The following is a 26,104-nucleotide window of genomic DNA, read 5'->3' on the forward strand; positions in this document are numbered from 1 at the left end:
AAATAGTAGAATACATTAGAAGTAATTTTTTAATTAACTACAGTTGCCTGGCTCATTTTTACACATGTAACTATACCAAATTCATATGCACAATGGGGCCTTGTTACCTTCAGAGTACATGCTAAGAATATCTAACCCCCAACCTGAAGCATCACCCTAATCTGAAGTCATTAATATTAACAATTTAGAAAAAAAAAAGAAAGAGTAGAAAGGTTACATGCAAATAAAATAAATCCTACCTCAGAGGTGCAAATTCTAGCTCACTTTCACGAAATAAGGAATCAGGCCCAAACTCTTGATCTTGTGTCAAACATGTCAGCAAAGGCAAATCAGGAAAAGCAAAGCTGTCTTGTATGACTGTGAAGTTTCGAATATAAAAATGTTGGAATGCTGAACATTAATTGTTTAGCCTACTCCTGCAGTATTTTAAAGAACCTAAACATGCTGCCCGCTGAATTCTATAAGCATTAGAATGATAACATAGCAGCAGCAGCAGCAGCTACTACCATCTACTGAGAGCCTGCTAAGATCCAGTCACTTAACATACAATCTTCCATTTAATCCTCATGACAACCTTGAAGGACAGGTAGTATCATACCCATTTTGTAGGTAAGGAGATACGATTATAAAACTTAAGAAATATTAAGTAATTTGTCCACATTCAGATAGCTTAAGTACCAGAGTGAGACCTGAACCTAAATATTCTGAACGTTTTTTAGCAAATGTTCTTAACCGTTATGAGGATTTTTTTTTCCATCTTATACCAATGTGTGGTCCTGAGGATTCCTAAGACACTCTTAGGATAATATTAAGATATCATTTGCCTTATTCACTCTCATTTTCTCATAAGAGTACAGTGGAATTTTTTAGAAGTTGTCTCACATATGATATAGCAACATATTAAATGCAGGGGCAAATATCAGAATTTACTTGTCTTCTATTAAGTCAGCTACTACAGAGAATTTTTTAAGTAAAATAATGTTACTTTTCTAATTTTTTTTTTGGAAAATAGTTATTTTCCTAAAAATTATGTAACTTATGTTAACATGCAATGGAGTTGTTATTTTTTAATGAGTTAACATTTTTTTAATTTCTCAATTTTAATTTCTAATATGGGAAACAGCAATAACCCACAAAAACAAAAGCTCTTTGGAGCCCTTAGTAATTTTAAAGTGTGTGAAGGAGTCCTGTGACCAAGAAGTTTGAGAAGTCCTAATTTAAAGGAAAAAAAAAAAAGTCTTATGGTTCATGAATGCCAATGTAAATAATTCTCATTATGATTATGATATCCTTAATATGTACAAACTAGATAAAAACTCCTTATTCCTTATAGCCTTTACACAACTACAAAACGAAAAATTAAGTATTAATAGAAACAAAGCTGTAAAACCAAAAGCATTCTATTTAATATTAATTTAACTGGATGGGTGATGTTTTGTTAAAACTAAATTGTTCTTTCAATATGAATCTAATATTGTTGCTACACTATACTTTCTTGATTTCAGAATGCCTATAATACTGCACACCTTCCCTGTCATCACTATCACACTCTTGTTTTAATCTTTGGTCTGTCTGCTTCCCACCTAGACTGTCAACTCCGTATTTGCTTTTATTCAGAGATGTATCCTCAGTGCCTAACAAAGTACCTGCTACACTTACTAGGTACTCAAAAAGAATTATTTTTCTACGTATTCACTGAGTTAAGTTAATTAAAATGAGAAATGGAAAGATGATAACCTTTACCACCAAGGACTAATTGGTAGTCCCTCTTTGGCCTTGGCTTAGAGATTCAGTCTTAAAACTTGCTAAAAGAAGGTTTTCACCTCTCTAAGAATCATGAAGGTTTACTAAAAAAGACCCCATAATTCCTCACATTTTGACAACTGATGATGATTTGGATCACCCTTTTTTGAGATATCTAACTATTCTGGCACTAGTCATCATCATGACATTGCCATTGGTGAGACTAACACACCCCACAACACTCATGCAAAGCAAAACAGCAATGATGACATTTCCTCTGGCCAGCAGATCCAGCGATCTCCTCTAATAATTAAAATGTTCTACTTTATGCATAGTAAATGAGAAAATAATTATAAAATTTTACATTAGAAAACATTTTAGAATCCACATAGCACAATCTCCTACCCAATGCTGACATTCTTCTATTAGATAATTTTGCTTGACATTCTGCCATGACATAAAGCTCACTCTGGTGTTACATAGCCTTCCCACTATTAAGTGGCTCTATCAGAAAGTTCTTTTTTATATCAAATTGAAAATGTATTCTCATTTTGATCACTACACTAGGAGACCACTATACTAGGAATAGACAATTTTTTATAAAAGGCCAGCTAGTAGTAAATATTTTAGGCTTTCTTGGTCACATATGACCTCTGTCCCACATATTTTTTTGCTTGTTTGTTTTTACAATCCTTTAAAAATGCAAAAACCATGCTTAGGACGTGGATAGTACAAAATCAAGACATGGCCTATAGTTTGTAGACTCCTGCTCTAGACTGCTATAATACTCATCCCATGGTATTGCTGTTTTCTGTTTTGTCTTCCCAAAAGAGGAGGTAGCTTTTGTTCATATATCCCTAGCATCAAACACACAATGGATGCTTAGGTATCTGTTATATAAATGAGTGAATAAAAAATAAACGGCTTCTTCTTTAAGCATGACAGCCTTTCAACTACTTGATCATAGCAAAGTCTTCTCTCATCCATTTGTCATAGTCATCTCCCACAAAGGAACTCTAATGTTGGCAACATCTTTTTTAGAATGTAATATTCAAGTTGGCTTTGATGATCTACATCATGGAATGCATTGGTACTAATATTTTGATTTGGATAGCATTAGCTTATGTTTGAAATAAACTTGCTGAATTAACTCTTATTCATGCTCCTCTACAAAACTCTGACAACTTCATGGTTGAATCTCATTCCCCTGACAAAGACTAATTCTAAAAAATGTGGTTGTTGCATTTTTTTTTATTTTGGAGGGGGGAGGACTGAATAAAACAGAAGGAAGAACAAAATATTTGACTGAATTATGGCTTAATCATGAAAAAATTGAAATTACCGTATGGGTTATGCGTTCTTACATATCCACAAAGATCCAAAGTAGTAATGGTACAATTCTATCTCCTCCCTTGATGACTTAGAAGGCACTTAAAGTTTACCTTTTGTAAAGAGTTAATAAATCAGTTTCATATTAAACAGGAGAAAGCAATAAGATCTACCTCAGACAAGTCATTTAACCTGTTTATTTCAATTTGTGAACACTGAGGGTAATAATATATGCCTTAAACTAATTCTAAGGATCTAATGAGGTAAGCATGAACATTTGCTTTTTGCTTATTCTTAAGTATCAAGGGGTCTCTTTTGCTGAGAAAAGTAGTCAAAGGATAATATGGCTTACCCTAAGAAAAAACTCCAGAAATTCAGGACTGAGGAGGCACACACACTATAGAGGAAGTTAACACTTTACTGTGAGCAATAAGGTGTGATAAAATGAGGGGTAACTGCATATTTAATATAACTAGACCAGCTAGCCAGTGTGGAAACTCAGAAATAAGCAAATACCTTTGAGTATGGCTCTACAGAGCTCCTCAACTCAAGAAAGGATTTAAAAGCAAAACTTAAAGTCCCTGAAAAGTATTCTACAAATGTGAACTATTACTACTAGTTAAAAATAAAGAGCATTACCTAGCAATGGAGAACATAAGAGATCTCTGTTGGGCTCCTTTACCCGATTTTCTGATAGGGTCAATAAACCTTCCTCCAGAGGGAGGAAGTCTGTCACTTTGGTCACTTTCTCTCTCATATTAAACCTGGTCTGGGCTGTATCCAAGGTGTTGGAAAAGTCCATTTCTTGAGGAAGACGATGCCAAGATTCTGTTTTCTAAAACAGTAATTTTGAAAGAGAACATGCTGAGTCATTAACTGAGTTATACATATTAACACTTAGATTAAAATGTCCACTCATGTAGCATATGGTTTCATTATGATGACAATCTCATCAAACTTTGGAAAAAGTAAAGCTGTTCTGTGTTTTTCACAATATTAACTACACTTTAGACCTCTTCCCATAATTAAACCTCTTTTACTGTGTTGAATCACTGGCATCTCTGCTATTCTTTAACAGTTCTTATCATTAAAACAATACGTTGCTTCTACATGATGAAATCTTACAATCTGATTAAAATAAAACTGAAAAAAAAATCCAAACCTAAAGCCACAATATTTTCTACATTTGATCACTGTACTGAATTCTTACTAGCTATACTGGTTTCTAGTGGGTTTTTGTTTCTTCTCAGTATACAGATCAAATCATCCATGAATAGTGATACTGTACATCTGTCTCTTTCAAATGTTTATTCTCACATTAGTGGCATGATTCAGAGCAATGCTTCTCAAAACATCTATGGAAAAGATCAGTTTTTGCTATTTCCAATTCATCACAGACATTTTTATTAAAATACCAATAAAAGTAAGTAAGTAAAAATAATTTTAAAACTTAAAAAAAAAAAACATAGTTTAAAAAGTGAAATTTAAAAGACACATAAGCCCAAAATACAAAATACAGGGCCAAACGTCTGATTTCTAGTTCTAAAAAACATAAAATTACTCTGTCAAACTGCTGTAAAAGTTGCTAAGTATTTCCTCTATATTCCTGTACTTACCTCTTGACAAACCATTAACAAGTAATTCATGGACTGGCAGCAACTGACAGACAGTAGTAAGTAGCAATGTTGAATTAAAGTTGAATCCAATACTAATGGCAACAAATTTTGTAGGCGCTTTCTTTTTAAATTTAGTGTTCATTAAAAAATAAGAATATTCTTCCTATCATGCTATGAAAGTATTCATCAAAATTAAAGCTTCTGCTCTTCAAGACACAGGAGAATTTAAAGAAAAACCAAAGACTGGGAGAAAATATTTGTGAAAAACATTATTTGATAAAGGACTTGAATTTAGAATACATATGGAACTCTAGACACTAAATAGAAAAAATCACATAAAAAATGGGCAAGAAATTTAAACAGACCCTTCACTAAAGAAGAAACATGGATAGCAAATATGCACACAAAAAGATGCACATTAGTCATCTAGTCATCATTATTAGTCATTAGGAAAATGCATATTAAAACCATAATATGGCACAATATGCATATTAAAACCTAGAATGGCTAAAATTTTTTAAACAAAAAACAAGAAAACTGATAATACCAAGGGCTGATGACAAGGATGCAAATCAATTAGAACTCATACATTGTGGGGAAGGCAAAATAGTACAGCCACTTTGGGAAACATTTGGCACTTTCTTATAATGTTAAACATACAATTACCATATCAGCCAGGAATCCCATTCCTAGGTTTTTACCCAAGAGAAATGAAACCATTTGTCTACCTAAGAACCTGAACATGAGTGGAATACTACCAGCAATAAAAAATTAAAAATAACAAACTACTGATTCATGCAACAACACGGATGAATCTCAAAAGCATGTGCCAAATTAAAGAAGCCATATTCAAAAGTCTACACACTATAATTCTGAAAAGGCAAAATTACAGGGACAAAAATCAGATCAGTGGTTGCCAGGGACTAAGAATTGGGAGATGACTAACTAAAAAAGGACACAAGGAAACTTTTTTGGGGTGATGACAATTGGTATATCTCAAATGTGGTAATGATTATATGACTGCATGTATTTGTCAAAAATCACCAAACTGCACACTTAGGAGTAAATTTTGCTGTATTTAAATTATACCTTAATAAACCTGACTTTTAAAAATGAGAGTAAAAAAATAAAATTAAGATATTAACAATTTGAAATGAGGGTAAGATACAGGAGGTGGAGATAGAGAATGTAGACAACTCTTGAAAATTTCATTTGACAGTGAGGAGAATGTTAAATGGGCACAGTAGCTGGAGGGGAAGAGAGGATGGTTTGTACTCAAGCTGCTGGAGATGGTTAAGGTCTAGGCTGTGACCATGGGATGGGATGAGTAACCTAGTGAGGGTAGAAGGCTGGGAGAAGGAGTGGAGGAAAAGATCTCTGCGGGTTAGCTGAAAGATCCAAGAGTTTGACACTGGATGGGTATGTAAGCTGAAGTGAAAGAATCTAGAAGAGGACAGTGTAGCAAGAGCCTATAGTTTTCAATGAATAAAGAGAGGTAACTCAGATGACAGCAAAAAGGATGAATGAACAGAATAACCAAGAGAAAAGAGAAGGAATTAGAAAGTGGCATAATGCCCCAGTTGATCTAAAGAACCCAGGTATGAAGACAGAAATGAAGAACTACAGTATCCATCCATGGTTAATATAAGAAAGGGACAAAAAGGAAGACATCTATTTTGGACTGTGCTCTACCAAAACAACATCATCAGAGAATATTAAACTCTTTAGGGATACATCCTGTATTTGTTTCCTAGAGCTGCCATAACAGAGTTACACAAACTTGGGACTTAAAACAGATATTTATTCTCTCACAGTTCAGACTTCAGGCCAAGATGTTGGCAAGGCCATGCTCCATCCAAAGCCTATAAAGAGGAGGGTCCTTTCTTCTACTTTTCACTAGCCCCAGACATCCCTTGACTGTGGCAGCATGACTCCACAATCTTTGCCTCTGTCTTCTGGTTTCTTCCTGTGTGTCTCCCTCTTCACATGGTGTTGTCCTCTTGTACAAGGTCCCATCCTACTCCAATATGATCTCAACTTAACCTTAAATAACTATACCTGCATTTACCCTGTTTCCAAATAAGATCCTATTCTGAGGTACTGGGGATTAGGACTTATCATTTTGGGGTACACAATTAAACCCTTAACAATCCCCCTTCCATTTAATGGCCTCAGAGTACTGTGCTTTTTCCGGTCAGGGTTTCTCTTAACCCCTTTTGCTTGGTGACTACAAATCTCTCTGCTCCATATCTTGCATCTAAAGAATAATCACTGCAACTTAGGGGAAATCAAAAGTATGGAAGAAATCTGATACACAAGTTATTAGATAATCAACCTTAAATATTTAACCTTTGTAAGCAAAGCTGCATTTTCCCTCCAACAAGCATATATGAGCTTTTTCCCTATTTTTCCATTTTCCAATTTTTCCACTTCTTCTAAGTATATATGACAATGTTCTAGATTAGCAGTTCTTCAAGTGTGGTTGGCCAAGGATCCCTAGGGGGTCACTGACACCCTTTCAGGGCATCTATGTGGACACTCCCTTTTCTAACTATGTATCTACATAAGGCCATATTTTCTTCCCATACCTGAACCAAAGCAATATATCCCAACAGCCTAAACAGGGAGGCAGATCTGACAATTCAACTGTGTTGGTTAATTTTGTGTGTCAACTTGGCTTGACCACTGGGTGCCCAGATATCTGGTTAAACATTATTCTGAGTGAGCACCTAAGGGTGTGTACAGATGAGATTAACATCTGATCCAAAGACTCATCAAAGCAGACTGCCCTTCCCAAAGTAGGCAGGCCTCATCCCATTAAAAGCCTCCGTTAGAACAAAAGCTGAGCAAGAAAGAATTCTCTCTCTGCCTGATGGTCTTTAAGCTGAGATGGTCTTTTCCTGCATCTGGACTTAGATATGGAATGGAATTTACACCATCAGCTGGCCTAGACCTCAGGCCCTCAGACTCAGTCTAAAACTTATACCAGCTGTTATCCTGGTTCTCAGGCCTTCAGATTTGGATTGAGACTATACTATCAACTCTCCTGGGGTCTCCAGGTTGCAGATCTTCAGAATTCTTAGCCTCCATAATTACATAAGCCAATTCTTTACAACATATGTAGATAGATATAGATAGATATTTCTATGTTTGTATATGTCTTTTACTGGTTCTATTTTTCTGGAGAACCCACTGTCTAATATCTTCCAGTAAGCCTGACTTTAAAGAGGTATGCAAAAATGTAATACAATGCATTCTTTCAACTTATTTTATTTTGTTTTGGAAAATAGTCATTTTTCATTTTAAAATACATTATGGTAATAGATAATGGGTTTGTTATTTTAAATTAAATATTTTTTAAATTTCTAGTAAGCTAAATATCAATATAGATAACCCATATAAACAACAGCTCTTTAAAATATTTTTGAAGAATGTAAAGGAGTCCTGAGACAAAAATAAAATGTGAATTGTTATTCTATATAATTAAGGTTGCCAAAGCTCTATTAGAAAAAATGGAATATTAAACTAATTCACCTCTTTCCATACTTCACAGCTAAATCAGAATTTCTTGTGCTGCTTATCAAAAGATAGTTTGCCAATTATGAAAGACACACCTGATCATCCCAGAACTCCACTGAACTGCTTTTCCCAAAAAGACCACATTAGCATCAGAAATCTGTGTTCCATTATTGTCTTAATTTAATGGCTCTTGGCTTAAGCAATGGGTTATTGGAATAAACTGAAAATCAAAATCAGGTTTAAATACAGTAGTAGTACAGTCACTAAGACTGAATAATAATAATAATAAAAATCTAGCATTTAGATTCTATTTCCCAGTTTGTAAAGCACTTTCACAATTCAACTTCAAAACCACTGTTTTAAGTTCTTATCACATCACTCAAAAATATGGACACTTCTGGTTACCCAATTAGGACTCAAATATTTTCCAATAAACTACAGCATTTCCTTAACCTCCTATACCCCTAGAGGTAAAAGAATAAGCAGAAGCAAGCTTACTATTTAAGACACCTAAGAAATTGACCCTAATAACAGGGACTAAAATCATCTCAGAGCATGGGGAGTGGGATTAAAGTCAGGCTCATTTGGTTAAATGAGGAGTTGAATCAAGCCTCTCCCACCTGTAAAAGAAGGCAATGAAAGCTGTGGCTACACCCCAAGGCTGAAGCAATACAAACAGAAAAAAAATCAGAAGCAGTCAAACAAAAATGACCTATTCCAGTCACCCACTGGTTCAGGTACTGATTCTTGAGATTTGCCCCACAGAATACTGCTGGAGATTAAGAACCCAAAGCTTCCAATATAAGACCTACTTCCAAAGAAAAAGACATAAGGGACAGGCAAACACAACCACAAAAACACCAGTAAGAAGGGTGCACCAAAAGACAAAACACAATAACACTCCTAAAAATGCTACTACAAACTATATTCTCAAAAGACTATATAATGAATATCTCAGATCCTCAAAGAGATTTTAAAAAGATATGCTGTTCATAAAAAAAAAAAGGTTCTAAAGTAAAACAGTTGTTAGTCAAGAAAAGATAAATGCTAACAAAATATTAATAACCACAAATGTGAAAAGACCTTTGAAGGAAACCCAAGGTCATCAGATTTTTTTTCAGAATTAAAACACTGTTGCTATACTAACAAAACATTTTTACACTGCACTTTATAACAATGTGCTTTTGGTTACAGAAGGACAGCTTAATTTAAATTCTATTCAAAAACTAAGGAGATTTCTAAGATACCAACTCTTCCAAGAAGCTTTTCTGAAAAGCTAGAGCACCATGTGGCACACCCACCTTTTTCAAAGGCAATTTTTAAGGGATAAAGAATAAAAAGCAAAGAAATACATTATGCAAATTCATTTTGGCAATCTGAAATCACATAACAAAACAGCCAATGTTTTGGCACAGTTAGTCTTCTTTGAGCCCTCCAGGACAGATGAATGCCAAAATCAGTGTTCAAAATGGTTATTCACTGCAGCTAAATAATGCTGGGTATAGAGCACGGGGTCTTGCCTTTGGAAACAGCTTACAAAAAGAAAGTTCAATTCATTAGGATTCTTGTAGAAAACTAATAATACAATATTAAGAAACTAGCACTTTGACAACTAACCCAATGGGTGAGAAAAAGAACACTCCCACTCACTTTTAGATCAACTCAAAGAAAACCCAGGGGTTATGTTAAAAGCTCTTACTAAAAATTCCATTTCCCAGAACTACTTAGTTTTCTTACCTATCTGACTCTCAACTTTATCAAGAAAATTAATTTCTAATACATTCCATTATATTTGATTAGATTTCCCACAGTTACCTCTGGATAGTGTGTAATCCAAATACTTGAAAGGAAGATTCTTAAGATGAATGCTTGAAACCTAAGCAGGTGTTATCAGCAACTGTCTGATCTGAGATTAAATGTCTTTTGGTTAAAAAAAAATCCTTAAAGAGTTCATCTAAGTCAGTTTTTAATATTAAAAGTTAGTGGTCTTCCAACTATATGCTACCTATGAGAGAAACACTTTATATTTAAGGACACATATAGGCTGAAAGATATTTCACGCAGATGGTAACCAAAAGAGCATAGGAGTCAATACACTAAGCTCTGACAAAACAGACTTTAAATCGAAAACTGTTACAAGAGAGTCCATCAGTAGATGAATGGATAAAGATGATGTGGTACATATACACAATGGAATATTATTCAGCCATAAGAAGAAAACAAATCCTACCATTTGCAACAACATGGAAGGAGCTAAAGGGTATTATGCTCAGTGAAATAAGCCAGGCAGAGAAAGACAAGTATCAAATGATGTCACTCATCTGTGGAGTATAAGAACAAAGAAAAAACTGAGGGAACAAAACAGGAGAAGACTCACAGAACCTAAGAATGGACTAACAGTTACCAAAGGGAAAGGGACTGGGGAGGATGCGTGGGAAGGGAGGGATAAGGGGGAAAAAGGGACTGGGGGTGGGGACACGGGGAAGGCAGTATAACACAGGGAAGACAAGTAATGATCCTATAGCATCTTACTACACTGATGGTTACAAGGCAAACTTTTAAAGAATTGAAGGAGAAAATATACAGCAACACACTAGTAACCTTCAATACCTAATTTTAAACAATGGGTAAACAACTGGACAGAAAATGAAGAAAATAGAGGGATTGAACATCACCATAGACCAAATGGACCTAACAGACATATACAGAACACTCCACTCAACAACAGCATACACACTTGCTCAAGTACACATGAAACATTCTTCAGGATAGAACATATATTAAGCCACAAAATATGTCATACACAGTATCTTTTCCAATCACAAAGGAATTAAACTAGAAATCAAAAACATAAGAAAAACTAGAAATTCTATGAATATGTAGAAATTAACACTACACTCTAAGAAAGCCAATGGGTTTCACAGTCACAAGGGAAATTAGAAAACATTTTGACACAAATGAAACTGAAAGCACAAATACCAGAACTTACAGGATGCAGCAAAAACAGTTCTAAGAATGAAGTTTATAGCTGTACACATACACATTAAAAAAAAAACAAGATCTCAAATTACACCACCTAATTTATACCTCAAGGAATGAGAAAAAAAAAGAACGACCTAAACCAAAATCAAGCAAAAGGAAGAAAATAATAAATATTGGAGCACAGATAAACCAAAGAGTGAACAGGAAGGAAAAAAAAAAAATCAATGAGGAGGGATTAAAGATGGTGGCATGAGAGGTTAGACACAGACCTCCTCATAAAACCACATATAATATGAAAATAAAATTAATACAACTAATCCTGAAAGAGCAACAGGAAAGAAGGGTGCGCCAACTGCATACACCTGGAGAAAAGAACAGACCTCACAAAACAGGGTAACATACCAAAGACCCAGCGGGACTCAAGCCCTTCCCCCACCCCAGCTCACAGGTGGGAGGAAGATAACAAAGAGCAGGGAGGGAGTGAATGCCTGTAACTGCTGAACACCTAGCCCTGGACACCTGCTCTGGAAGCACAAACCTACATTGCATGGTGCTCTGGTGATCAGTGGGTTTGGAAAGCTAGGACAGGCAGAATACCTGGAGAGACTGAGATTCCAGCTGCTTGTGGAAAACAGGGATCCATATCTGACTGCTCTGGGCGGGCAGTCTGAGAGACTTCCTAACAGCCAGAGGGCTGCTAAAGGGGCAAGGATTGCACAGAACTTACTGCTCAGGAAAAAAGACAGATGGACAAAATTGTCCAGGTGCACTCTGCCCACCAGCTTGGGAACTATCACTATCTTCAGGTGCTCAATCCCCCTGGCTGGCTACGCAGCTCCAAGGCCCCCAACCTTAATACCCAGCCTGCTGCACCTTCCCCCTGATCAGCCGGCACCTGGCTCGCAAACTGGCAACCCCTGCCCTGGTATCAGGCCAGCCAGAGGGAAGCCCCACATACAGCAGCTACAATCGCAAAGCATAGAGGCTTACACCTGTGTGTTTGGCCCACTGGTTCTGGCAGTGGAGACAGGAATAGCAGCTAGAAAGCAGGAAACAGCTCTTTCCTCTCCCCAGGCACCAGCACGGCACGCCTGCAACTCCAACATCACTCCAGGGGATAAACAGCTCCAGAGAGTAGAGCTTCTGGGAACTAGAGGGTGCCACAAACAAATATGAAACATCAAAGGAACTTGATTCAAACCAAAATCCCAAAAACACGAGAAAAATGATAAAGTGAGACTGAACTAATCAATCTTCCTGAAAGAGATTTCAAAATAAAAATCAAAAACATGATCCTGGAGGTACAGAAAAATATTCAAGAACTCAGGAACAAATTTAGGATGGAGATCCAATCGCTAAGGAACACAATGTAGGGTTTTAAAAGCAGATTAGATAAGGTGTAGGAGACGATAAATGAAATAGAAATCAGAGAAGAGGATTACAAAGAAGCTAAGGCAAAGAGAGAAAAAAGGATCTCTAGGAATGAAAGAATATTGAGAGAACTGTGTGACCAATCCAAATGGATCATTATTTGTATTATGGGGGTACCAGAAGAAGAAGAGAGAAAAAGGGACAGAAAGTGTCTTTGAGGAGGCAATTGCCGAAAACTTCCCCAATCTGGGAAAGGAGATAGTCTCTCAGGCCATGGAAGTGCACAGATCTCCCAAGACAAGGGACCTAAGGAAGACAACACCAAGACATATAATAATTAAAATGGCAAAGAGCAAGGATAAAGACAGACTCGTAAAAGCAGCTAGAGAGAGAAAAAAGATCACATACAAAGGAAAACACATCAGGCTATCATTAGACTTCTCAACAGAAACTTTACAGACCTGAAGGGAATGGCATGATATGTTCAATGCAATGAAGCAGAACGGCCTCAAACCCAGAATACTCTATCTGGCAAGATTATCATTTAAATTTGAAGGAGAGATTAAACAATTTTCAGATGAGCAAAAGCTGAGAGAAATTTCCTCCCACAAACAACATCTACAGTGCATTTTGGAGGGACTGCTGTAGATGGAAGTATTCCTAAGGCTAAATAGCTGTCACCAGGGGAAATAAAACCACAGCAAAGAAAGTAGAAAAATTAATTTCTAAGCAAGATGCAAAATCAAATCAACTACCCCCAAAGACAATCAAGGGATAGACAAAGAGTACAGAATATGATACCTAATATATAAAGAAAAAGGAGGATAAAAGAAAAAGAACCTTTAGATTGTGTTTGTAATAGCATACTAAGTGAGTTAAGTTAGATGCATACATAAGGAAGTTACCCTTGAACCTTTGGTCACAATGAATCTAAACCCTGCAAAGGCAATAAATACATACCTATCAATAATCACCCTAAATGTAAATGGTCTGAATGGACCAATCAAAAGACATATAGTCACTGAGTGGATAAAAAAACAAGGCCTACTATATGCTGCCTACAAGAGACTCATTTCAAACCCAAAGACATAGAGCTAAAAGTGAAGGGATGGAAAAAGATACTTCATGAACCTACCAGGGACAAAAAAGCAGGAGTTGCAGTACTTGTAACACACAAAATAGACTACAAACAAAGAAAGTCACAAGAGACAACGAAGAACATCACATAATGATAAAACGGTCAATCCAGCAAAAGAGGATATTCAAACAAAGAAAGTAACGAGACAAGGACATTACATAATGATAAAAGGGTCAATCCAATACAAGGATATAACCATTCTAAGTATCTATGCACCCAACACAGAACCACCTACATATGTGAAACAAGTAATAACTGAATTAAAAGGGGAAATAGTATGCAATGCATTCATTCTGGGAGACTTCTTCAACACTCCACTCACTCCAAAGGACACATCAACCAGGAAGAAAATAAGTAAGGAGACAGAGGCACTGAACAACACATTAGAAAAGATGGACCTAACAGACATCTATAGAACTCTACACCCAACAGCAACAGGATACACATTCTTCTCAAGTGCACATGCAACATTTTCAAGAATAGATCATATACTAGGCCACAAAAAGAGCCTCAGTAAATTCAAAAACACTGAAACTGTACCAACCAGTTTCTCCAACCACAAAGGTATGAAACTAGAAATAAATTACACAAAGAAAACGAAAAAGCGCACAAACACATGAAGGCTTAACAACATGTTCCTAAGTAACTAATGGATCAATGATCAAATAAAAACAGAGATCAAGTAATATATGGAGACAAATGACAACAATAATTCAATACTGCAGAATCTGTGGGAGGCAGCGAAAGCTGTGCTAAGAGGGAAGTATATTGCAATGCAGGCCTACCTCAGGAAAGAAGAACAATCCCATATAAGCAGTCTAAACTCACAATTAAAGAAACTAGAAAAAGGACAAATGAGGCCCAAAGTCAGTATAAGAAGAGACATAATAAAGATTAGAGCAGAAATAAAAAAAATCGAGAAGAATGAAACAATAGAAAGAATCAAGGAAAGCAGTAGCTGCTTCTTCGAGAAAATAAATGAAAAAAAACCCTAGCCAGACTTATCAAGAAAAAAAGAGTGTACACACATACAGAATCAAAAGTGAGAAAGGAAACATCACTAAGGACACCACAGAAATACAAAGAATTTTAGAGAATACTATGAAAAATTAGATGCTAACAAACTGGATAACCTAGAAGAAATGGACAACTTTCAAGAAAAATACAACCTTCCAAGGCTGACCCAGAAAGAGACAGAAAATCTGAACAGACCAATGACCAGCAAGGAAATTGAACAGGTAATCAAAAACCTATCTAAGAACAACAGTCCTGGACCAGATGGCTTCACTGCAGAAATTTATCAAACATTTAGTGAAGACCTCATACCCATCCTCCTTAAAGTTTTCCAAAGAGTAGAAGAGGGAATAATCCCAAACTCATTCTATGAGGCCAGTATCACTCTAATACCAAAACCAGGGAAAGACACCACAATAAAAGACAATTAAAGACCAATATCCCTGATGAACATAGATGCAAAAATACCCAACAAAATATTAGCAAACCAAATTCAAAAATACATCAAAAAGGTCATCCATCATGAACAAGTAGGATTTATTCCAGGGATGCAAGGATGGTACAACATTCGAAAATCCATCAACATCATCCACCACATCAACAAAAAGGACAAAAAACACATGATCATCTCCATAGATGCTGTTAAAGCATTTGAGAAAATTCGACATTCATTCATGATAAAAACTCTCAACAAAATGGGTATAGAGGGCAAGTACCTCAACGTAATAAAGGCCATATATGACAAACCCACAGCCAAGATCATACTTAACAGCAAGAACCTGAAAGCTTTCCCTTTAAAATCGGGAACAAGACAAGGATGCCCACTCTCCCCACCTCTATCAACATAGTACTGGAGGTCGTAGCCACGGCAATCATACAACAGAAAGAAATAAAAGGCGATCCACATTGGCAAGGGAGAAGTTAAACTGTCCCTGTTTGCAGATGACATGATATTATATATAAAAAACCCTAAAGAGCTAATCATCAGAGAAATGCAAATTAAAACCACAATGAGATATCACCTCACACCAGTTAGGATGGCCAAGATCTAAAAGACAAACAACAACAAATGTTGGCAAGGATGTGGAAAAAGGGGAACCCTCCTACACTGCTGGTGGGAATGGAAACTACTTCAACCATTGTGGAAAGCAGTATGGAGGTTCCTCAAAAAACGAAAAATAGAAATACCATTTGACCCAGGAATTCTACTCCTAGGAATTTACCCTAAGAATGCAAGAACCCAGTTGGAAAAAGACATATGCACCCATGTTTATGCAGCACAATTTACAAAAACCAAGAAATGGAAGCAACCTAAGTGTCCATTAGTGGATGAATGGATAAAGATGATGTGGTACATATACACAATGGAATATTACTCAGCCGTAAGAAGAAAACAAATCCTACCATTTACAACAACATGGATGGAGCTGGAGGATATTATGCTCAGTGAAATAAGCCAGGCGGAGAAGGACAAGTATCAAATGACTTCACTCATCTGTGGAGTATAAGAGCAAAGCAAAAACTGAAGAAACAAAACAGCAGCAGAATCACAGAACCCAAGAATGGACTAACAGTTACCAAAGGGAAAGGGACTGGGGAGGATGGGTGGGAAGGGAGGGATAAGGGGGAAACTGGGGCATTATGATTAGCACACATAATGTAGTGGGGGGTGGGACACTGGAAAGGCAGTATATACAGAGAAGACAAGTAATTAATGACTCTATAGCATCTTACTACGCTGATGGACAGTGACTGTAACTGGGTATGTGGAGGGTACTTGATAATAGGGGGAGTCTAGTAATCATAGTGTTGTTCAAGTAATTGTAACTATACATTATTGATAACAAAATTTAAAAAATACTCACAAAAAAACCCTAAAGAATCCACTCCAAAACTACTAGATCTAATATCTGAATTCAGCAAAGTTGCAGGACACAAAATTAATACATAGAATTCTGCGGCATTCCTATATACTAACAATGAACTAGCAGAAAGAGAAATCAGGAAAACAACTCCATTCACAGTTGCTTCAAAAAGAATAAAATACCTAGGAATAAACCTAACCAAGGAGAATGAAAGATCTATACTCTGAAAACTACAAGACAGTCATGAGAGAAATTAAAGAAGATATCAATAAATGGAAACACATCCCGTGCTCATGGATAGGAAGAATTAATATTGTCAAAATGGCCATCCTGCCTAAAGCAATCTACAGATTCAATGCAATTCCTACAAAAATACCAACAACAGGGGGGAATCACGGGAAGATGGCGGCATGAGTGGTTCAGAGGAAATCTCCTCCCCAAAAACATATATATTAATGAAAATACAATAAATACAACTATTCCTAAAAGAGACACCAGTGGATGCAGTTCAACAGCCAGGATACATCTACATCTGTGAGAACTCAACATCACACGGAGGGAGTAAGATACAAGCTGCAGCCAGGCGGGACCCAAACACTCCCCCACCCCAAAACCCGGCGGTAAGAAAGGAGTCATAACAGGGAGAGAGTGAAAGCCCAGGACTGCTAAACAACTCTAGAAATCCACACCCGGAACGCAGACACAAGGTGCATGGGGTGTTGGATATTAGAGAAATGGAAAAGCAAAACCTGTGGGCAGGTCCCCGCAACCGGCGCCCCTGAGACAAAAGAAAAGCAAGTGCTTTCTGCAAGTCTTAAAGAGACAGGGACCCCATAGTGGACAAATTTGTCCCAGCAGCTGGGAATACCAGGGAGACTTAGGTGCCCTAAACGGAGGCAGTGCAGCTCTGAAGCCCCTCACAGGACTACGCAGCCTGCCAGTTGTTCCTCCAACTGGCGCGGACCCCAACACACGGACCCAGTAGCAGGAGAGTGGGAGCGCACGCCAGGGACGGAAGCGCTGGATAGAACCGAGAGCAGATCCGTGCGCTGCAGGGCAGGTTTGTGCTATAGCCTACAGTGGCATGATTGAACAGCCCGGGCACAGCTTGCACACACTGGAGGCAGTGAAGCCAGAGCCCAGTAGAAGCCTGCACGGAAAAGCCCTGCGCGCACCGGCAGCAGAGCCAGAGGGAGCAGGCGCGCTCCCAGGAGCCAACCGGAATCCCAGCCCAACGCACAGCCGTCCGGGCCAGATCCAAAGGCCACTGCTGTTACACAGCCTCCCGGCAGCGTCACCACTACCACAGAGGAGTGCACCTGGTGTGCCTGCCACTCCCCGCAGGACTCCGCGCTGCTCTGACGGACACCCCGCCCACAGCAGCTTAGGAGATTAACCCGGTGGCTGTTCCAGGAGTGCAGGTAGCCATCACAGGCAGAGGAGAAGGGCAAGGCATCCAGCAAGCAGGAAAGGACTTTCTTCTCCCAGCTGACACACCTGCAACCTGCCTATAGCCACTGCTATCACCATGAAAAGGCAAAAAAATCTGGTCCAGTCCAAGACAGTTACACCTGAGAAAGGATCTGCAGAGGCAGACCTAACCAGTCTCCCTGAAAAAGAATTCAAAATAAAAATCATAAACATGCTGACAGAGCTGCAGAGAAATATGCAAGAGCTAAGGGATGAAGTCCGGAGAGAGATTACAGATGTCTGGAGGGAGATTACAGAAGAGAAACAAACTCTGGAAGGATTTATAAGCAGAATGGATAAGATGCAAGAGGCCATTGATGGTATAGAAACCAGAGAACAGGAACGCATAGAAGCTGATGCAGAGAGAGATAAAAGGATCTCCAGGAATGAAACAATATTAAGAGAACTGTGAGACCAATACAAAAGGTACAATATCTGCATTATAGGGGTACCAGAGGAAGAAGAGAGAGAAAAAGGGATAGAAAGTGTCTTTTGAAGAAATAAATGCTGAGAACTTCCCCAAACTGGGGGAGGAAATAGTTGCTCAGACTACTGAGGCACACAGAACTTCCGAGAGACGGGACTCAAAGAGGATAACACCAAGACACATAATAATTAAAATGACAAAGATCAAGGACAAGGACAGAGTATTAAAGGCAGCCAGAGAGAGAAAAAAGGTCACCTACAAAGGAAAAACCAGCAGGCTACCATCAGACTTCTCAACAGAAACCTTACAGGCCAGAAGAGAATGGCATGATATATTTAATGCAATGAAACAGAAGGGTCTTGAACGAAGGATACTGTATCCAGCACGATTATCATTTAAATATGAAGGAGGGATTAAACAATTCCCAGACAAGCAAAAGTTGAGGGAATTTGCCTCCCACAAACCACCTCTACAGGGTATCTTAGAGGGACTGCTCCAGATGGGAGCACTCCTAAAAAGAGCACAGAACAAAACACCCAACATATGAAGAATGGAGGAGAAGGAAAAAGAAGGGAAAGAAATAATCATCAGACTGTGTTTGTAACAGCTCAATAAGTGAGTTAAGTCAGACAGTAAGGTAGTAAACAAGCTAACCTTGAACCTTTGGTAACCACAAATCTAAAGCCTGCAATGGCAATAAGTACATATCTTTCAATAATCACCCTAAATGTAAATGGACTGAATGCACTAATCAAAAGACATAGAGTAACAGAATAGATAAAAAAGCAAGACCCATCTATATGCTGCTTACAAGAGACTCACCTCAAACCCAAAGACATGCACAGATTAAAAGTCAAGGGATGGGGAAAGATATTTCATGCAAACAACAGAGGAAAAAAAGCAGGTGTTGCAATACTAGTATCAGACAAAATAGACTTCAAAATAAAGAAAGTAACAAAAGATAAAGAAGGACATTACATAATGATAAAGGGCTCAGTCCAACAAGAGGATATAACCATTATAAATATATATGCACCCAATACAGGAGCACCAATATATGTGAAACAAATACTAACAGAATTAAAGGAGGAAATAGAATGCAATGCATTCATTTTGGGAAACTTTAACACACCACTCACTCCAAAGGACAAATCCACCAGACAGAAAATAAGTAAGGACACAGAGGCACTGAACAACGCACTAGAACAGATGGACCTAATAGACATCTATAGAACTCTACATCCAAAAGCAGCAGGATACACATTCTTCTCAAGTGCACATGGAACATTCTCCAGAATAGACCACATACTAGGCCACAAAAAGAGCCTTAGTAAATTCCAAAAGACTGAAATCCTACTAACCAACTTTTCAGACCACAAAGGTATAAAACTAGAAATAAACTGTACAAAGAAAGCAAAAAGGCTCACAAACACATGGAGGCTTAAAAACATGCTCCTAAATAATCAATGGATCAATGGCCAAATTAAAATGGAGACCCAGCAATATATGGAAACAAATGACAACAACAACACAAAGCCCCAACTTCTGTGGGACACAGCAAAAGCAGTCTTAAGAGGAAAGTATATAGCAATCCAGGCATATTTAAAGAAGGAAGAACAATCCCAAATGAATAGTCTAATGTCACAATTATCAAAATTGGAAAAAGAAGAACAAATGAGGCCTAAGGTCAGCAGATGGAGGGACATAATAAAGATCAGAGAAGATATAAATAAAATTGAGAAGAATAAAATAATAGAAAAAAATCAATGAAACCAAGAACTGGTTCTTCGAGAAAATAAACAAAATGGATAAGCCTCCAGCCAGACTTATTAAGAGAGAAAGAGAGTCAACACACATCAACAGAATCAGAAATGAGAAAGGAAAAAATCACGACAGACCCCACAGAAATACAAAGAATTATTAGAGAATACTATGAAAACCTATATGCTAACAAGCTGGAAAACCTAAGAGAAATGGACAACTTCCTAGAAAAATACAACCTTCCAAGACTGACCCAGAAACAGAAAATCTAAACAGACCAATTACCAGCAACGAAATTGAATCAGTAATCAAAAAACTACCCAAGAACAAAACCCCTGGGCCAGATGGATTTACCTCGGAATTTTAGCAGATATACAGAGAAGACATAACAGCCATTCTCCTTAAAGTTTTCCAAAAAATAGAAGAGGAGGGACTACTCCCAAACTCATTCTATGAAGCCAACATCATCCTAATACCAAAACCAGGCAAAGACTCCACCAAAAAGGAAAACTACAGACCAATATCCCTGATGAACGTAGATGCAAAAATACTGAACAAAATATTAGCAAACCGAAATCAAAAATACATCAAGAGGATCATACACCATGACCAAGTGGGATTCATCCCAGGGATGCAAGGATAGTACAACATTCGAAAATCCATCAACATCATCCACCACATCAACAAAAAGAAAGACAAAAACCACATGATCATCTCCATAGATGCTGAAAAAGCATTCAACAAAATTCAACATCCATGCATGATAAAAACTCTCGACAAAATGGGCATAGAGGGCAAGTACTTCAACATAATAAAGGCCATATATGATAAACCCACAGCCAACATCATACTGAACAGCGAGAGGCTGAAAGCTTTTCCTCTGAGATCAGGAACAAGACAGGGATGCCCACTCTCCCCACTGTTATTCAACGTGTTACTGGAGGTCCTAGCCATGGCAATCAGACAAAACAAGGAAATATAAGAAATCCAGATTGGTAAAGAAGTCAAACTGTCACTATTTGCAGATGACATGATACTGTACATAAAAAACCCCAAAGACTCCACTGCAAAACTAGTAGAACTAATATCGGAATTCAGCAAAGTTGCAGGATACAAAATTAACACACAGAAATCTGTAGCTTTCCTATACACTAACAATGAACTAATAGAAAGAGAAATCAGGAAAACAATTCCATTCACAATAGCATCAAAAAGAATAAAATACCTAGGAATAAACCTAACCAAGGAAGTGAAAGACCTATACCCTGAAAACAACAAGACACTCTTAAGAGAAATTAAAGAGGTCACTAACAAATGGAAACTCATCCCATGCTCCTGGCTAGGAAGAATTAATATCATCAAAACAGTCATCCTGCCCAAAGCAACATATAGATTCGATGCAATCCCTATCAAATTACCAACAGCATTCTTGAACTGGAACAAATAGTTCAAAAATTCATATGGAACCATCAAAGACCCCAAATAGCCAAAGCAATCCTGAGAAGGAAGAATAAAGTGGGGGGGATCTTGCTCCCAAACTTCAAGCTCTACTACAAAGCCACAGTAATCAAGACAATTTGGTACTGGCACAAGAACAGAGCCACAGACCAGTGGAACAGAATAGAGACTCCAGACATTATTCTAAACATATATGGCCAATTAATATACGATAAAGGAGCCATGGACATAGAATGGGGAAATGACAGTCTCTTCAACAGATGATGCTGGCAAAACTGGACAGCTACATGTAAGAGAATGAAACTGGATCACCCCATACTGTCTAACCCCATACACAAAAGTAAACTCCAAATGGATCAAAGACCTGAATGTAAGTCATGAAACCATAAAACTCTTAGAAAAAAACAGGCAAAAAATCTCATGGACATAAACATGAGTGACTTCTTCATGAACATATCTCCCTGGGCAAGGGAAAGAAAGGCAAAAATGAACAAGCGGGACTATATCAAGCTAAAAAGCTTCTGTACAGCAAAGGACACCATCAATAGAACAAAAAGGTATCCTACAGTTTGGGAGAACATATTCATAAATGACAGATCCGATAAAGGATTGACATCCAAAATATATAAAGAGCTCACACGCCTCAAAAAAACAAAAAGCAAATAATCCAATTAAAAAATGGGCAGAGGAGCTTAATAGACAGTTCTCTAAAGAAGAAATCCAGATGGCCAACAGGCACATGAAAAGATGCTCCACATCGCTAATCATCAGAGAAATGCAAATTAAAACCACAATGAGATATCACCTCACACCAGTAAGGATCGCCATCATCAAAAAGACAAACAACAACAAATGTTGGCGAGGGTGTGGACAAAGGGGAACCCTCCTACACTGCTGGTGGGAATGTAAATTAGTTCAACCATTGTGGAAAGCAGTATGGAGGTTCCTCAGAATGCTCAAAATAGGAATAGCATTTGACCCAGGAATTCCACTTCTAGGAATTTATCCTAAGAATGCAGCACTCCAGTTTGAAAAAGACAGATGCACCCCTATGTTTATCGCTGCACTATTTACAATAGCCAAGATATGAAAGCAACCTAAATGTCCATCAGTAGATGAATGGATAAAGAAGATGTGATACATATACACAATGGAATATTACTCAGCCATGAGAAAAAAACAGATCTTACCATTCGCAACAACATGGATGGAGCCAGAGGGTATTATGCTCAGTGAAATAAGCCAGGCGGAGAAAGACAAGTACCAAATGATTTCACTCATATGTGTAGTATAAGAACAAAGGAAAACTGAAGGAACAAAACAGCAGCAGACTCACAGAACCCAAGAATGGACTAATAGTTACCAAAGGGAAAGGGGCTGGGGAGGATGGGAGGGATAAGGGCGGGGGAAAAGAAAGAGGGCATTACAATTAGCATGTATAGTGCATGGGGGGCAAGGGGAGGGTTGTGCAACACAGAGAAGACAAGTAGTGATTTTTACAGCATCTTACTACACAGATGGACAGTGACTGTGAAGGGGTATGTAGGGGGGACTTGGTGAAGGGGGAGCCTAGTAAACATAATGTTCTTCATGTAATTGTAGATTAATGATACCAAAAAAAAAAAAAATACCAACATTCTTTAACGAGCTAGAGAAAATAGTTGTAAAATTCATATGGAACCACAAAGACCCCGAACAACCAAAGCAATCCTGAGAAGGGAGAATAAAGCTGGGGGGATTATGCTCCCCAACTTCAAGCTCTACTACAAAGCCACAGTAATCAAGACAAATTGGTACTGGCACAAGAACAGACCCATAGATCAATGGAACAGACTAGAGAGCCCTGATATAAACCCAACCATCTTTGGTCAATTATTATATGATAAAGGAGCCATGGACATACAATGGGGAAATGACAGCCTCTTCAACAGCTGGTGTTGGCAACCTGGACAGCTCCATGCAAGAGAATGAACTGGATTATAGTTTAACCCCATATACAAAAGTAAACTCAAAATGGATCAAAGACCTGAATGTAAGTCATGAAACCATAAAACTCTTAGAAGAAACATAGGCAAAAATCTCCCGAATATAAGCATGAGCATCTTCTTCCTGAACGCATCTCCTCGAGCAAGGGAAACAACGGCAAAAATGAACACATGGGACTACATCAAACTTAAATGTTTCTGTATGGCAAAGGACACCATCAACAGAACAAAAAGGCATCCTACAGTATGGGAGAATGTATTTGTAAGTGACATATCTGACAAGGGGTTAACATCCAAAATATATAAAGAACTCACATGACTCAACACCCAAAAAGTAAATAACCCAATTAAAAAATGGGCAGAGGATAGGAAGAGACAGTTCTCCAAAGAAGAAATTGAGATGGCCAACAGGTACATGAAAAGATGCTCCACATCACTAATTATCAGGCAAACGCAAATTAAAACCACAATGAGGTATCACCTCATACTAGTTAGGATGGCCAACATAGAAAAGATCAGGAACAACAAATGCTGGTAAGGATGCGGAGAAAGGGGAACCCTCTTACACTGCCGGTGGGAATATAAGCTAGTTCAACCATTGTGGAAAGCAGTATGGAGGTTCCTCAAAAAACTACAAACAGAAATACCATTTGACCTGGGCATTCCACTCCTAGGAATTTACCCAAAGAAAACAAGTTCTCAGATTCAAAAAGACATATGCACCCGTTTATTGCAGCACTATTTATAGCCAAGATATGGAAGTAACGTAAGTGTCCATCAGTAGATGAATGGATAAAGAAGAGGTGGTACATATACACAATGGAATACTATTCAGCGATAAGAAACAAATCCTACCATTTGCAACAACATGGATGGAGCTGGAGGATATTATGCTCAGTGAAATAAGCCAGGCAGAGAAAGACAAGTGCCAAATGATTTCCCTCATTTGTGGAGTATAACAGTGAAGCAAAACTGAAGGAACAAAATAGCAGTCAACTCAGAGACTCCAAGAAGGAACTAGTGGTTACCAAAGAGGAGGAGTGTGGTAGGGCAGGTGGGGAGGGAGGGAGAAGAGGATTGAGGGGTATTATGTTTAGTACATATGGGGTGGGGGATCACGGGGAAAACAGCTTAGCACAGAGAAGGCAAACAGTGACTCTGTGGCATCTTACTACACTAATGGACAGTGACTGCACTGGGATATGGGTGAGGACTTGATAATATAGGTAAATGTAGTAACCATTGTTTTTTCATGTGAAACCTTCATAAGAGTGTATATCAGTAATACATTAATAAAAAAATTTTTAGACATGTCTGATGTCTTGATATCTGAATTGTATAACCTTTGTTATTCACCTTTAAAAGCAATAACTCAAATGCAGTTATTTTGAAAATGATCTTCAGGAGCCAAGCACAAAATCAGCTTTTCTCCATTGTCTTTCTAGTTTCCCAGACTGTTTGGAGCTGCAGCATAAGGCTCTTGCATTTCTAAGCCCCTCCTACAGGCTAGGGACCCCTTTATGGTACAAACTAGGTCCAGAGAAGTACAACTGACGCTCCTTGAGGAGCCTCCTGAGAGTAACTGAGCAAGCCTAGTACGTAATCCACACTACTCCCTCAAGGGCGGTCCTGCCCTTCAGGCACTTATCTCCCAACTGTCTCCCCTACAAGACAGTCCCTGGGCAACCACTCTCTCCACCCGACACCGCCCTTCCCCCCCTCAGGGCACGATAAACCGCACCTCCTCCCACAACGGTTTCTTAACTACACGCAAAGGGAATACTGGGTCTTCTGAACATCTGGTGTAAGTTCAAAAGGCCCGGGATCCACCCAGAGGGAGGGTACAGGAGAGGTGTTTGCCAGAAAGAACGGGAGACTCGTAGTCAGCCAGAGGCTGGGCAGGAGTCGCGGCCCGGGAGACGAGATGGCCTCTGCACGCCTTGAAATGCGCGCCTATGCTGTGTCCGGCACCGCGACAGGCAGGGAGCCGGCGGCCTCCGGCACAGAGAGCGGGCAGAGGGCGCAGGGCCGCCCCGCCCCCGGAGGCCCACGTCGCCGCTCGGCGCGGCTCACCTTTTCTGGGACGGGCCGCTGGTCTTCCGACCGGTGGAACGTCGGCAGCGACGGCGGAACCACAGTCCCGGCAGGGCGCGCCCACATCCAGGCCTTGGCCTCCTCGTCGTCCTCGCCGTCCGGACTCCCCAGAGGCCGGCTCTCATAGTGGAGGTCCGAGGCCAGCTTCCGCCGCCCCTCCTCCTCCTTTTCCATCACCACCACCACCTCATCCTGGTCCAGGTTCTCCGCCTCCTCCGCCTCCTCCTCGAGCTCGCCGAGCCTGGGTAGGTCCTCAAGCTCCATGTTGCTGCCTCGCTGTCAGAGGCTGAGGAGGAGGGGATGGAGGGAGGTAGGGGTGGGGGAGGGGAAAG

At 38.8% G+C, this 26,104-nt stretch overlaps 1 protein-coding gene across 9 annotated transcripts in view; it reads right to left on the reverse strand.

Annotated features, from left to right (window-relative positions):
- ALMS1 (ALMS1 centrosome and basal body associated protein) overlaps positions 1–26,081 on the reverse strand; it is a 209,423-nt gene extending 183,342 nt beyond the window's left edge. For 7 of the 9 annotated variants that reach the window (XM_073211435.1, XM_073211451.1, XM_073211441.1 and 4 more), the window contains exons 1-2: positions 25,752–26,081; positions 3,712–3,907 (exon numbers count right to left, since the gene is read on the reverse strand). In XM_073211435.1, coding sequence (XP_073067536.1) covers positions 3,712–3,907; positions 25,752–26,036 — 481 coding nt within the window. In that variant the 5' untranslated portion in view covers positions 26,037–26,081. Of the gene's footprint in view, positions 1–239; positions 358–3,711; positions 3,908–25,751 lie in introns of all 9 variants that reach the window. The other 2 variants (XM_073211465.1, XM_073211457.1) reach the window with 2 other exon arrangements.
- Positions 26,082–26,104: the final 23 nt, after the last annotated feature.

The sequence above is a fragment of the Manis javanica genome, chromosome 1 (assembly GCF_040802235.1).
Source record: "Manis javanica isolate MJ-LG chromosome 1, MJ_LKY, whole genome shotgun sequence".
Classification (NCBI taxonomy): domain Eukaryota; kingdom Metazoa; phylum Chordata; class Mammalia; order Pholidota; family Manidae; genus Manis; species Manis javanica.